Raw genomic sequence first — 13,887 nt, 5'->3', positions numbered from 1 at the left:
GTGCCCAAATCGAAGGACGCCAAACACTTCGATTTGTTTGGGCTTAAGGTTTACTCGGGGGGGGGGGTCTGCAGCTCAGAGCCTCAAACCAAACAGGCGCTCTTGAGTCGGTACAATTACCCATGGGTACATTTAAAGAGTTGGTCCCCCAGGACTCGAGAGAAGAGTTCGGTGCCCTAGTGGAGGAAGGTAAAAAGGTGGCTAGGACCTCCTTGCAGGCCTCCCTAGACATAGTGGACTCTGCCGCCAGGACACTAGCGTCTGGGATAGCCATGAGACACGTTTCCTGGCTCCAGGTATCGGGGTTACCGCCAGAACTGCAGCAGACCCTGCAAGATCTGCCGTTTGAGGGCCAGGGGTTGTTCTCGGACAAGACGGTCTCTCGGTTGCAGAGCCTCAAGGACTCCAGAACCATCATGCGCTCCCTGGGGATGCATGTCCCAGGACCCCAGCGCAGGCCCTTTAGGCCCCAGCCACAAAGGTTCTACCCTCCTCCTCCTCGTCCAAGACAGGTCTTCCCCAGAAGGTGGGGGCGAGGTGGTAGACAGAGGTCAACCGGCCCCCAACCCGGTCAGAACCAAGGCCCTCCTAGACCACCTTCAGGACCTAGGCAAAATTTTTGAAGGTGCGCTCGAGGATGGCGTGCCAGCCACTACCCAGGATCCATTCCCTTTCTTTCGGGATCGCTTCTCCCGTTTCCACCGTGCTTGGTCCCTTATAACCTCGGACCGTTGGGTCCTTCGCACGGTGGAGAGGGGATACGCTCTCCAGTTTTCTTCATTCCCCCCTCCCCTCCCTCTTCAGGGACCCTTCTCACGAGCATCTCCTTATACAGGAGATTTTTGGGCTCCTCTCTATGGGGGCCATAGAGGAGGTCCCGCCAGAGTTAAGGGGCAGGGGGTTTTACTCCCACTACTTCCTGATTCCCAAAGCAAAAGGGGGTCTGCGACCCATTTTAGATTTACGCGGACTCAACAAATTCATAGTAAAGTTGAAGTTCCACATGGTCTCCTTGGTGACCACCATCCCTTCCCTGGATCCTGGAGACTGGTACGCCGCCCTCGACATGAAGGCATATTTTCATATAGCAATCTACCCCCCAAACAGGTGTTTCCTTCGATCTGTGGTAAACAACGTACACTACCAATTTGCCGTCCTTCCCTTCAGCTTGTCCACGGCTCCGAGAGTGTTCACCAAATGTATGGCTGTCATGGCAGCATACCTTCGTCAACAAAGAATACAGGTGTTCCCGTATCTAGATGACTGGCTGGTGCGCGGCCGCAACAGGGAGCAAGTTCAAACTCACGTCCAGATAATACTACAAACATTCTAAGAGTTAGGCATTTTACTCAAAGAAAAGTCCACTCTGGAGCCAACCCAGAGAATAGAGTTTATCGGGGCAGTCTTAGACTCCAGACTCGCCCGAGCTCTTCTGCCAGACACTCGCTTTCACACCATCACAAACATTATCCACGGACTCCAGGTCTTCCCGATCACCACAATAAGGACGTGCCTCGGCCTGTTGGGACACATGGCCTCTTGCACTTACGTAACCAGGCATGCCAGACTTCGGCTTCGCCCACTTCAGGCCTGGGTATCATCGGTGTACTGTCCTTATCGGGACAACCTGAACATGGTGGTCACGGTTCCGAACTCTGTCTTGACCTCTCTCACCTGGTGGCTGGATCACAAGGCGGTTTGCGCAGGAGTGCCGTTTCATGCCCCACCACCCTCCCTGCACCTGGTCATGGACGCTTCATCTCTAGGTTGGGGCGGTCACTTCGGGGAGCACCATACCCAGGGCCTGTGGACCGCATCTCAACTAGCTCTACACATCAATGTTCGAGAGCTGATGGCAGTGCGCCTAGCCTGTCAGGCATTTCTCGGTCTCCTACATGGCCGTTGCGTGTCAGTCCTCACAGACAACACCACGGCCATGTTCTACATCAACAAGCAAGGAGGAGCCCGGTCGTCTCTCCTATGCCAAGAGGCCATTTGCCTGTGGGAGTTCTGCATTGCCCACTCGATACATCTCATGGCATCGTTCCTCCCTGGAGTCCAGAACACACTAGCGGACCGTCTCAGCAGATCCTTCCAGACGCACGAGTGGTCGATTCGCCCGGATACCATCCATTCCATCTTCCACAGGTGGGGATTTCCCCAGGTCGACCTGTTTGCCTCACGAGCCAACAGGAAGTGTCACGTGTTCTGCTCCCTCCAAAGGCGATCTCCGGGCTCCCTGTCGGACGCTTTCCTCCTATCGTGGAGAGACAAGCTGTTCTACGCTTTCCCTCCATTTCCACTGGTCCACATGGTACTGCTCAAGCTACGCAGAGACAAGGCATGTATGATTCTAGTTGTTCTAGCTTGGCCAAGACAGCACTGATACACCACGCTTCTGGAGCTATCGGTACAAACTCCGATCACGCTTCCCTTGTGCCCAGACTTGATCTCTCAGGACCACGGCCGACTCTGTCACCCCGACCTGCAATCACTCCACCTTACAGTGTGGATGCTCCATGGCTGAATCGGACAGAGCTACGATGCTCACATCCCGTGCAACAGATTCTACTGGGAAGTAGAAAGCCCTCTACACGGACCACTTACTTAGCCAAGTGGAAACGTTTCTCCTGTTGGTGCGAGCAGCGGGCCACGCCGCCCTTGCAGGCGTCTATTCCACTTATACGTGAATATCTCCTATCCCTAAAACAGCAGGGCGTGGCAATATCTTCAGTCAGGGTTCACCTGGCCGCTATATCGGCGTTCCACCCAGAAGAACATGCTTCCTCGGTCTTCTCTAACCCGATGGTCGTCAGATTCCTCAAGATCTTAGACCGCCTATACCCACAACAACGTCAACCCGTTCCGGCGTGGGATCTTAACCTGGTTCTCTCCAAGCTCACAGGGCCCCCGTTCAAGCCATTGGCTACCTGCTCACTCCTTTACCTATCTTGGAAGACAGCCTTCCTTGTAGCCATCAATTCAGCAAGGTGTGTTTCTGAAATCAGGGTGCTCACGTCTGCGCCTCCATATACAGTCTTCCATAAAGACAAGGTGCAGCTTCACCCCCACCCTGCCTTTCTTCCCAACGTGGTATCAGCTTTTCATTTGAAGCTAGATATATTTCTCTCGGTCTTCCATCCTAAGCCGCACGCCACCCGTCAACACCAGCGTATGCACTCCTTGGACATACGCAGGGCCCTTCCTTTCTATATTGAGCGTACGAAGCCGTTTAGGAAGACGACGCAACTCTTCGTTGCAGTGGCCGACCGGATGAAGGGCTTACCGGTCTCCTCGCAACGTCTCCCCTCTTGGATCACGTCCTGCATACGTGCTTGCTACGACCTGGCCGGTGCCCCGACGCCACGCCTCACCGCCCACTCCACGAGGGCCCAAGCCTCCTCAACTGCCTAAGCCTCCTCAACTGCCTTCCTGGCTCACGTCCCGATCCAGGACATTTGTAGAGCGGCAGTTTGGTCATCGGTCCACACTTTCGCCGCTCACTGTGCGCTTGTACAGCAGTCCAGAGACGATGCTGCATTCGGATCAGCGGTTTTGCACTCAGCGATGTCTCACTCTGACCCCACCGCCTAGGTAAGGCTTGGTAGTCACCTAATTGGAATCGATATGAGCAAGCACTCGAATAAGAAAAAACGGTTACTCACCTTTGTAATTGTTGTTCTTTGAGATGTGTTGCTCATATCCATTCCAAACCCGCCCCCCTTTCCTACTGTCGGAGTAGCCGGCAAGAAGGAACTGAGGAGGCGCTGGGTTGGCTGGGGTATATATCCAGCGTCATGAAGGCGCCACTCCAGGGGGCTCCACAGCTGACCCACCGGGTGTTGCTAGGGTAGAAAATTCTCTGACAATCGTGCATGCGGCGCGCGCACACCTAATTGGAATGCATATGAGCAACACATCTTGAAGAACAACAGTTACAAAGGTGAGTAACCGTTTTTTCTGTCTAGGTAAAATGCCAAACATCTTCTTGAATCCAACATGTGAACTCACTGTTCATCTGCACTGCAGTGTGGTTTAGGAAAGAACACCAGTAAATAAATCAATTGGTTAAGATGAAACTGTGAAACCACTTTTTAACAATTTTGGATACAGTAGTAGGGCCACTTTCTTTGTCCTTGAAATACTGGCTCTACAGGGACTCTGGCATTAAGACTTGTAGCTTGCATATGCTCCTTGCATATATTATAGCCACAAGAAAGGGCATCTTTTGGCACAGAAGTGACAGAGAACAGGTTGCCAGGGGCTTGAACTGAGGTCTTACAAGGGCAACCAGGACAGTATTAAGGTCCCACAAGGGAACCAGTTCTTTCTCAGGCAAATGGAGACTAATGATTCTCATGAGAAATCTCACTACCACAGGATTTGAGAAAATTGACCTCCCTTGGATAGCTAGATGAAAGGCTGAGATCACTGCTAAGTGAACCCTCAATGAATTGATTGAGATACTGGATGCCTGAAGGTGTACTAAGTACTCCAAATGTTCTGAATGCAGGCCTGCATCAGCTGAATCCTCTGAGGAAGTGACCAAACTGAAAATTGTTTCCACTTGGACAAAAAAGTCACCCTAGTAGATGGCTTCAGCTGCTAAACCACAACTGTTGAATAGCTTCCAAACATTGTTCCTTCTCCTCAAATAGCCATGCAGCATCCACACCATGAGCTGTACAGTGTTCAGTGCTTGATGCAAAACTCAACAGTGGTGCTGAGTCAGTAGGTCAGGATGAAGAGGAAGAAATCTGAGCGGATGAATTAACAGATAGAAGGTTGGAGAACCAACATTGCCTTGGCCAAACTGGAGCAATTGGAATCAGTTTGGCATGATCCAACTTCAGCTTAAGAATGACCTGTGGGATGACTGGAATCAGGAGGAAGGCATATCTCAGAGTCTATCCCCAACTGAATTGGAAGGCATTGGTTAGGAGCCTGGGCTGAGACTTGCTTGAGAGCAAAATTGATGGCACTTCTTGTCTCTCATTGCAAAGAGGCCGATAATCAGAAGGCCCCACTCTGTAAAGATTGAACTCAGCACACTGGATTTCTGAGACCACTAGTGATCCTAGGAGAAATTTCTGTTGAGGTGATCTGCCAATTGTTTCTGGATCCCTGTTAAATGAGCGGCTGTGGGAATTATGCTCTCCTTGATACAGAACTTCCAGAAATTCATTGCCTCTTGACACAGCTGGTGGAGAGCACTCCATGTTGATATTGAGGGAAACTTCTAGTTCCAAAACACAAAACCTGAATCTTCATTGTCCCCAAATGCACTCCCCAACCTTTTGAGGAGGCATTGACAGCTGTAGTCCTGGTTGGAGGAAGACAAATAAACGGAACACCTTGGCATACAATGCCCTGAACTGTCCACCACTATAGAGAATGCAGGATTGACTGAGGCACTCTGTTGTGCCTGTCTAATTATTGACAAGTCAGGTGACTGAACAACCTTAACCATGCTTGAAGAGGACGAGGGCACAGTCTTTACATGCAACCATATGGCCTAATACACTTAGGAAGACAGAGTGTAGTTGAGGGTTGAGACTGCAATTAAGGAATTGTTAGAAACTGTTCTTTCAGCAGAAATGCTCTCAAACTTTTAGAATCTAGTAGGATCCCAATGAACTCAATTTTTTGAGTTGATATTAATGTCAACTTCCCTTTGTTCAAGATGAGACCCAGACGACCGAACAGACGTAATGTGAACTGGACATGAGAGGATTTGCTCCCAGGACTAGCCTCTCACTAACCAATTGTCCAACTATGGGAAGATATTAATTCCTTTCTGAAGTGAGCTGTCACCACAACCATGCATTTGGTAAAAACGTGAGACGCTGAGGACAGGCCAAAGGGAAGTACAGCGCACTGATAGCAGTGACCTCCCACGACAAACCTCAGAAACTTTCCGTGGTTTGGGAGAATCATCACATGGAAACAGGCATCCTGAAGATCCAGAGCCGCAAACCAGTCATTTTGATTTAACATGGGAAGGACGGGTGCTAGGGTGACCATACAGAACCTTCCATATCTCCACATCAAGTCCAACCTCTTAGACTTTGTCCTTGGGGGTAGACTTATACCTTCCCTGTTGTGATCTGTCATTCACCATTGTTACCACGAGGAAGTTGAAGCTGGATGGGAATAAAAACACTCGAAGCCCTGCATGGGAACATATCTTTTCTCAGAACTCTTTGCTGTAGTAGGCAGTGAAGCTGGGGTATTGCAGGCTCTAAGAGAGCTTCATTTATTAGGAAGGCCATCCTCCCTGAGCTGATGACCAACAATGTATGTGTGTTCTATTGCACAAACTCAACCTGAATGCCTGAGAAGGTCCTGGTACAACTTGAAATCATCAGACACAGGTGAAGAAGGTGAGGAAGAGGATGCAGGGCCAATGGAGGCACTTCTTCCTGTGCAAGGAGATCAGGATGAACTGGCTAAGGAGGGATGGCATTAGACTGTGCCTCCAATGGAGGTGGCTCAGGAAGAGAAACTACAACCAGGACTGGTGATCTTGCTCTGGTTTAGGATGTAGAGCGGGACCTTGCAGACTGAGGAACATCCCAAAGGTTCCAAGGAAGCCACTGGGAATATGGGAAACGCATTGGTTGCAGTAAGTACTGGGCCAGGAGCCCTTACCTCTTATCTGAAAGTGGACTGTAACATTTTTTTTTAATTAAGTTTGTTTTTACAATAAAAAATAAAAAAATCAGAGGAATTAATTATAAAGGAATGTTTTAGCTCAGAATTCCACAATATTCAGTCAAGTTTCCTAAAGTATTAAATACATATGATCTGGTTTGAAGAAATACATGCATATAGGTATTGAAATTGTTTTTTGGTACTAGGCAAAGACACAGACACTTTCTACTATAATGAAAATAATCTGAAGTAAAAATCAATATGACAAACATTTCTAGGGACTTACAATAATTTAAAAAGTGAATGTAAGTCAGAAGGCGAAGTAACGGCAAAGTGCACTTTTTATATCTTTTTCAGCTGTCAATGCAGTTGTGTTATCTCCTAAGTTTTGGGAGGAGAAGGTAAAGAATACAAATAGCCATTCAAATCATGTGAACCTCAAAGAAAGTCAAAAAGGGATAAATCAGAGGCAAACGTTTCAACTGCAATAGAACCTTAGGATCAGTCAGGCACATCTATCTAAAAGCAGTTTCATAAATTGGACCTAATATGATTTTCAAACTGATTTCTTAAAAAGTAAGTTCAGGTTTATTTTGAAGCTGTACTCTACAATAGAGCTTATTTTTGCAAATGGGCTGGGGGAGTTCAGTAAACTTCCTTAAACTGTCCTTGCTGAACTAAGACTTCTTCAATATTTGTCCACATGGGAAGAAAGACATGAGGCCATTGATGTGGTTTAACGAGGCCACAACTTTATTCACTTATACGAGGGGTGGCCAGCCTGAGAAGGAGCCAGAATTTACCAATGTACATTGCCAAAAAGCCACAGTAATATGTCAGCAACCTCCCATCAGCTCCCCCGCCCGCTCCCAGCGCCTCCTGCCCACCGGCAGCCCTGCCAATCAGCGCTCCCGTTCCCTCCCCGCACCTCCCGATCAGCTGTTTTGTGGCATGCAGGAGGCTCGGGGTGGGGGAGGAGCGAGGGCACTGCAGGCTGAGGGGAGGGGGTGGGAAGGGGTGGCGTGGGGGCAGCGCCTGTGGCAGAGCCCGGGGTTGAGCAGTGAGCAGCCCCCAGCACATTGGAAAGTTGGCACCTGTAGCTCCAGCCCCGGAGTCAGTGCCTATACAAGGAGCTGCAAATTAACTTCCGAAGAGCCGCCCGTGGCCCCGAGCCACAGGTTGGCCACCCCTGACTTATACTATCTGGGAGTACCTAGCAACAAATTGTACACTGCAAGAAGGAGGTGGTTGACTCCCTGCTGTTCAAGACGCAGGAGCCCCAATCTCCCTTCCTCAGCCCCCTGAAAATAGGTTAGGAAATGGAAGCGGGTTGGCTTCCTGCTGACAAGATGTAGGAGCCTCAAACCCTCCCCCACCGGCTTTAACCCCTCCATTACTCAAGCTCCCTTAAGAGAGGCTTTCCTTCAAATCCTTTTCCAATCCATTTTATCCAATAACCATATCCCTTCCATACTGAGTACCTGCACTGGACATCTGCCACAAGTTGTGTGTGTTAAGTTGCTATGTTATAACCTAACCCCCTTATTCCACCCCACTGGGTCCCAGACCAGCTGTGGGGAAGGAAAAAAAAATCAATCCACTCAGGCCAATTTGGTAGTAAGGGCAAAATTCCTTCGCAGTCTCCCAAGGAAGAGGGGCAACAAGTGTAACAGCCACAGCAGGTAAAAAAGGGAACCCAGTCCTTCTGTCATGTACACAGGTGTGTGGGTGCTGTCAACCCAATCCTGGTAAAGAGTGCCACTACAAGGCTGCCAGGGGTATAAATACCACCCCCATCTTCTAGTCAGTAGGAAAGGTAATGCAGAGATCTTGTCCTAATGTCACCCCAACTGCTTCCTGCCCTTCCTGTCCATCCCTGTAAACTTTCCCCCTTCTCCCCACCTGCTGTAAGGGAGCCTAGAAAGGGGCAATGCCCCTTTTCTTCCAGTGAGTAGAGCTAGCTGGACAAAGACCCAATTATATAAAGGTTGCAGTGGGCACATTTATGTAACTATTTTATGCATTAATACGATAGCATTGATAGCAGATCCATAGTTAAGGTTTAGTTCAGTTTTTCAGACAAAGGGGGATTTACATCCCTTTTGACAGGCATGAAAATTATTGTTGTTAATAACCAAAAAGACATTATACTCTATAAGGGTGAATAATTAATTTCCTGAAAAGTTACAAGTGCAATCAAGCAACAGACTAGGAATTCAAAGGAGTTGAAAATTACTTCCTTCTGAAAATTCACAGCCAGTGTTTAATGCTTTCTCAGATTTCTCTAATGTCAAAGCTTTGTCTGAAACTGTACATGCAAACAGTAGCTAAAAAATTATTAGCATTTATTCATTACTATTGTTTTATTTACTCAATAAATGCTACTTGATCAAAAGTTTGTCAAATGCCAATGTGTAAAATTTTAAAATTTGATGCTTAATGTTGTCTTCTGAGGGAGAAAAGAAGGTGTTAAAATAATGATAAAGTAATTATAGAAAACTGAAAGGGATTTGTAGATCATTGTATGATGAATGTTAACAAGTGAGTTTGGAGGAGGAATGGGAAAAACTGTTGAATTATCCATCATATTTGCGTACATAGGAAAGGAATTGGAGAAATGGTGTTTAAGAGAGGCAGATGAGAAGGTTTGGTTTTTACTATGTTGAGTGTAAGCTGATGCACTAACATTCAGCAAGAGATCGCTCAGAAAGACAGCTGCAGATATAAGACTGAACAGAAAGGGAGAAGACAGAGGGAAATTTGGCAGTGATCTACACTTAGGGCTTGTCTTTACTACTGCGCTGCAGTGGCACCTCTGCAGTGCGGCTGATGAAGATGTGATATGTTGATGGGAGAGCGCTCTCCCGTAGACGTAATTACTCCTCAATAAGAGGTGGAAGCTCTCCCACCGACATAGTGTGGTGTAGACATGGCTTTAAGTCTATGTAACTTATGTCACTCAGGGGGGTGGTTTTTTCAGACCCCTGAGTGACATAAGTAAGGCCCTACCAAATTCATGGTCCATTTTGGTCAATTTCACAGCCAATTTCACAGTGCAGAAGTAAGGATGGCATCGTATGATATTGCCACCCTTACTTCTACACTGCTGCTGGTGGTGCTGCCTTCAAAGGTGGACACCTGGCCAGCAGCTGCCATTCTCTGGTCACCCAGCTCTGAAGGCAGAGCAGAAGTAAGGGTGGCAATACCGCGATGCCTCTAAAATAACCTTGCGATTCCCCTGCAACTCCCTTCCGGGTCAGGACCCCTAATTTGAGAAATACTGGTCTCCCCTGTGAAATCTGTATAGTATAGGGTAAAAACACAAAAAAGACCAGACTTCATGGGGGGAGACCAGATTTCATGGTCCGTGAATTTGGACATAAGTTACATTGACATAAGCGGCAGTGTAGACAAGCCCAGAGACAGTAGCTGAAGTCATGAGAATAAGGCATAGAAGAAGAAGGAGGTGACCAAAACCAGAGGAATACTTATGAACAGTATGGGTGTGAGGAGAAGTAGACACATTAAGGAAAACCTTGATGCACATATGAGAGCTGAAAATATATGGTGAGTTTCATGTTGATATTATCATAAAAAGTTACTTATACTGTAGCAAACAGCTCCTAATACTTTTTTGTATGGGAATTATATTTACATTCAGTGTTATTTAAGTGGCTGCGATGGGGTGTCTACCCCACACAAGCTCTGCAGAGGTAAATTAGGCCCATTAACCTTAGGCTGCAGCTGGAAGAAATCTAGGAAGTGGCAGGGCCTAACTGCAGCTGAAGTCCAGCTAGGGGGGAGGAGCTGGGCAGGGTCTAAAAGAGAGGAAGTTGGCAGGCTGGGGGAAGAAACCTGCAGTGGCACTCCCTGATACCTGGGGGAAGAGCACGAAGCTGCAAGGACAGAGTAGGAAGCAGTCCAGGAAAGGAGTAGTAAGGGCTGGGAGAGTAAAAGCCCAGAGCAGCTTGGCTGAAAGTCCCTGAACTAGAACCTGGTATATAGGATGGGCCCAGGTTCCCCTACCAGCCACTGGGGGAGTGGCACAGACCATCCAGTGGGCAGCAGACTGCCTGGGACAGTTTACTTCAAAGGATTTGTGATCCCCCAGAAGGGGGAATAACTTTAATGTGACTTAGCCAGAGGGCTAAGCTATGAAGAGGACAGTGCTGCCGCTCCTCGCACATGAGAGGCCATGGAGTAGCTGAGGGGAATGACGGACTGCATAACCACAGGAAGGGGCATCAGACCAGGTGAAAGAGCTAATTCCCCAGATGAGCCACAAGGAGGATATTGCTGAGCTGTGAGTAGAGCAGTCCCCGTAACAGTGGCAGTGAGTAATAAACTTTCCCCAACATCTGTTTATTAATGTTCATTTCTGATGCTATCCCCTCTTTTTTATTCCTTCAGCTGACTTTTTAATATTGTGAGAATGGTTTGTTATTTCATATCACAAAAAGTCTCCTAAATAAATAAATAGATCTAGGTGGAAAGTTGGTTCCATATAAAGCAATTTCTTGACTCCTAAATAAACCAGTATAATCAATGTCTTGTCAAAATTAAATTCTTATACATTATATAAACCTGATTTAAAAAACAACAACAACAACAACAAAACTATTTTACTTTCTTCAAGCTCCTCTTCAAGAACCACTTGTACTGTGAATATGGAAAACTTCCAACTAATAATAGCTAGGTGGTGGCTATTAGTGATTACCGATAGGAATTGTTTATTGTCTTTTGTAAAAAGTCTGCAGATTTTGGATGTAATCAGTCTTGGGAACCAGATGTACTTGTTAATGTTACTCCTACTCTTCTGCTCCCATTCCCTCAGTCAGTTACATCCACTTGTTGCTCCGTATCTTAAGTTAGACTGTAAATTCTTCCAAGCTGTGGCTGTTTCTTGTATGTTTGTACTGCAATCAGGACAAAGGGGCTCCATTCAGACTGGGCCCTCTAGATATTAATTTCATTAACAATGTAAATAATTATACTTACTGTTATTTTACTAGGACAATCGTTAGAACAGAGGCCACTAAGAACTGTGGAAAAACAGAAACAGGGTTTATAGTTATTATATTGTCAAACAATTTTACAGTAAGCATTACCTCTCTCTGAATCTATTAGTGTACAGCATTAATTCAAACCCCTCTACATAGGCCTGGTCTATACTACCCGCCTGAATCGGCGGGTAGAAATCGACCTCTCGGGGATCGATTTATCGCGTCCCGTCGGGACGCGACAATCGATCCCCGAATCGGCGCTCTAACTCCACCAGCGGAGGTGGTAGTAAGCGCCGCCGACAAAAAGCGGCAGAAGTCGATTTTGCCGCCGTCCTCACAACGGGGTAAGTCGGCTGTAATACGTCGAATTCAGCTACGCTATTCACGTAGCTGAATTTGCGTATCTTAAATCGACTCCCCGCTGTAGTGTAGATGTACCCATAGTGTGACAAAGTTCCTCCTCTATCTTGGTGGGTCCTGCGCTTATTGGTGGATTTTCTTGCCTCAGAGATTCATCATGTGGGTTGGTGAACAGCCCAGAGACCTTCCCCTCTGGAAGAACCCACAGTCCAGGTCAATTGGGAGGTTTGGGGGGAACCCGGGCCCGCCCTCTACTCCGGGTTCCAGCCCAGGGCCCTGTGGACTGCAGCTGTCTATAGTGCCTCCTATAACAGCTGCATGACAGTTACAACTCCCTGGGTTACTTCCCCATGGCCTCCTCCAAAACACCTTCCTTATCCTCACCACAGGACCTTCCTCCTGGTGTCTGATAAAGCTTGTGCTCCTCAGTCCTCCAGCAGCACCCCCTCTCACTCTCAGTTCCTTGTGCTTCTTGCTCCCAGCTCCTCACACTTGCACCACAAACTGAAGTGAGCTCCTTTTAAAACCCAGGTGCCCAGATTAGCATGCCTTAATTGATTCTAGCAGCTTCTTCTTAATTGGCTCCAGGTGTCCTAATTAGCCTGCCTGCCTTTATTGGTTCTAGCAGGTTCCTGATTACTCTAGTGCAGTCCCTGCTCTGGTCACTCAGGGAACAGAAAACTACTCATCCAGTGACCAGTATATTTGCTCTCTACCAGACTCCTGTACCCCACTGGTCTGGGTCTGTCACAATAGGTATACTTAGCTTGCCTCTCTTGTAAAATAGTTAATGAAGAAAATAAACTGCTGTTGTATAACTTACATTAACATTTAAAAAGACAATTGATCCATTTAAATTATGCCACTTTGCAGAAGGTAATGAGCTAATCACTGCTCTATCACACTTACTACACTAACCAATCAGGTAGTTCCAAAGATATATTTGCCACTTAAGAAAAATGCAAACAAATTAAAATGTATGCTAAAAATAGTTGCATTGTATACTTTGCTCATTATCCTTCATTTCAAGTGTATGACTACTCCTACAGTTTACTTACTTTTTTAAAATCAGATTAAAAAAAGGAATCCGTAAACTTCAAGATAGTAATAAAACTGTTTATATTTGTGAAAAATTATAATATATCTATCAAACAAATTCCTAACAATCATTTATCCCATCAGTTAGAAATTACTGTTATTGACAAATGTATATAGTTGCACGTAATGCATAATGTATGTGACAGTTCTGATTATGTTTAAATCTTACTAGATTGAATAAGTGTTTTCACTTAAATGCTTAGTTATAATTAACTAAAGGGAGGACATGAAAGCTGTGTGATGCATAATCAGGTGTGTTCTGTCACATCACTTAGTGCAAATAAAAAAAGCACACAATCGATCATTCTGATTGGAGAAGAACAAGATATCTCCTCCTCCTTTGTCCTGTCATTTCTGGTTAGCTCTTTGAATAAGGGATGTTATCTCTCCAAGTTATCTATTCATATAATGGTTCTTCAATATTGAGAGTTTGCACAAAGTACATCCAGCTTTTACTCAAGTGCCTGCTAATGCATTAAAATGTAACTTCCTTGTGGCTTCCTGTAACACAAGTGAAAGTCTACTTCTCAGATTTCAAATAGCTGCAGATTTGGGCTCTGCCATTCCAAGGTAGGTCGTGCATTGGGGGAAAAGGGGGGTGGGGAGGCGAAGTGCAAACTCCAGAATTGAGGACCCTCCAGCGAGAACACCAAACCTACAACGTACAGATAATTGACAGATTTGTGCATCTATGCCATTGAACCTGGGTGATGCCGTTTAAAGTCTCTCCCAGTGTTTAGCTGAGATTTGGAACAGCAAGTATTGACTTCAG

General features: G+C 46.6%; 1 protein-coding gene across 1 annotated transcript in view; it reads right to left on the bottom strand.

Annotated features, from left to right (window-relative positions):
• The window catches only part of ITFG1 (integrin alpha FG-GAP repeat containing 1), a 206,060-nt gene that overhangs the window by 63,128 nt on the left and 129,045 nt on the right, over nt 1–13,887 (bottom strand). The window contains exon 13 of the mRNA XM_065567608.1: nt 11,653–11,696. Within this exon, the coding sequence (XP_065423680.1) occupies nt 11,653–11,696 (44 nt within the window). The remainder of the gene's footprint in view (nt 1–11,652; nt 11,697–13,887) is intronic.

The sequence above is a fragment of the Chrysemys picta genome, chromosome 14 (genome assembly GCF_011386835.1).
Source record: "Chrysemys picta bellii isolate R12L10 chromosome 14, ASM1138683v2, whole genome shotgun sequence".
Classification (NCBI taxonomy): domain Eukaryota; kingdom Metazoa; phylum Chordata; order Testudines; family Emydidae; genus Chrysemys; species Chrysemys picta.
Note: the sequence above shows the minus strand (reverse complement) of the source record. Positions and strands in the feature narration are given on the sequence as shown.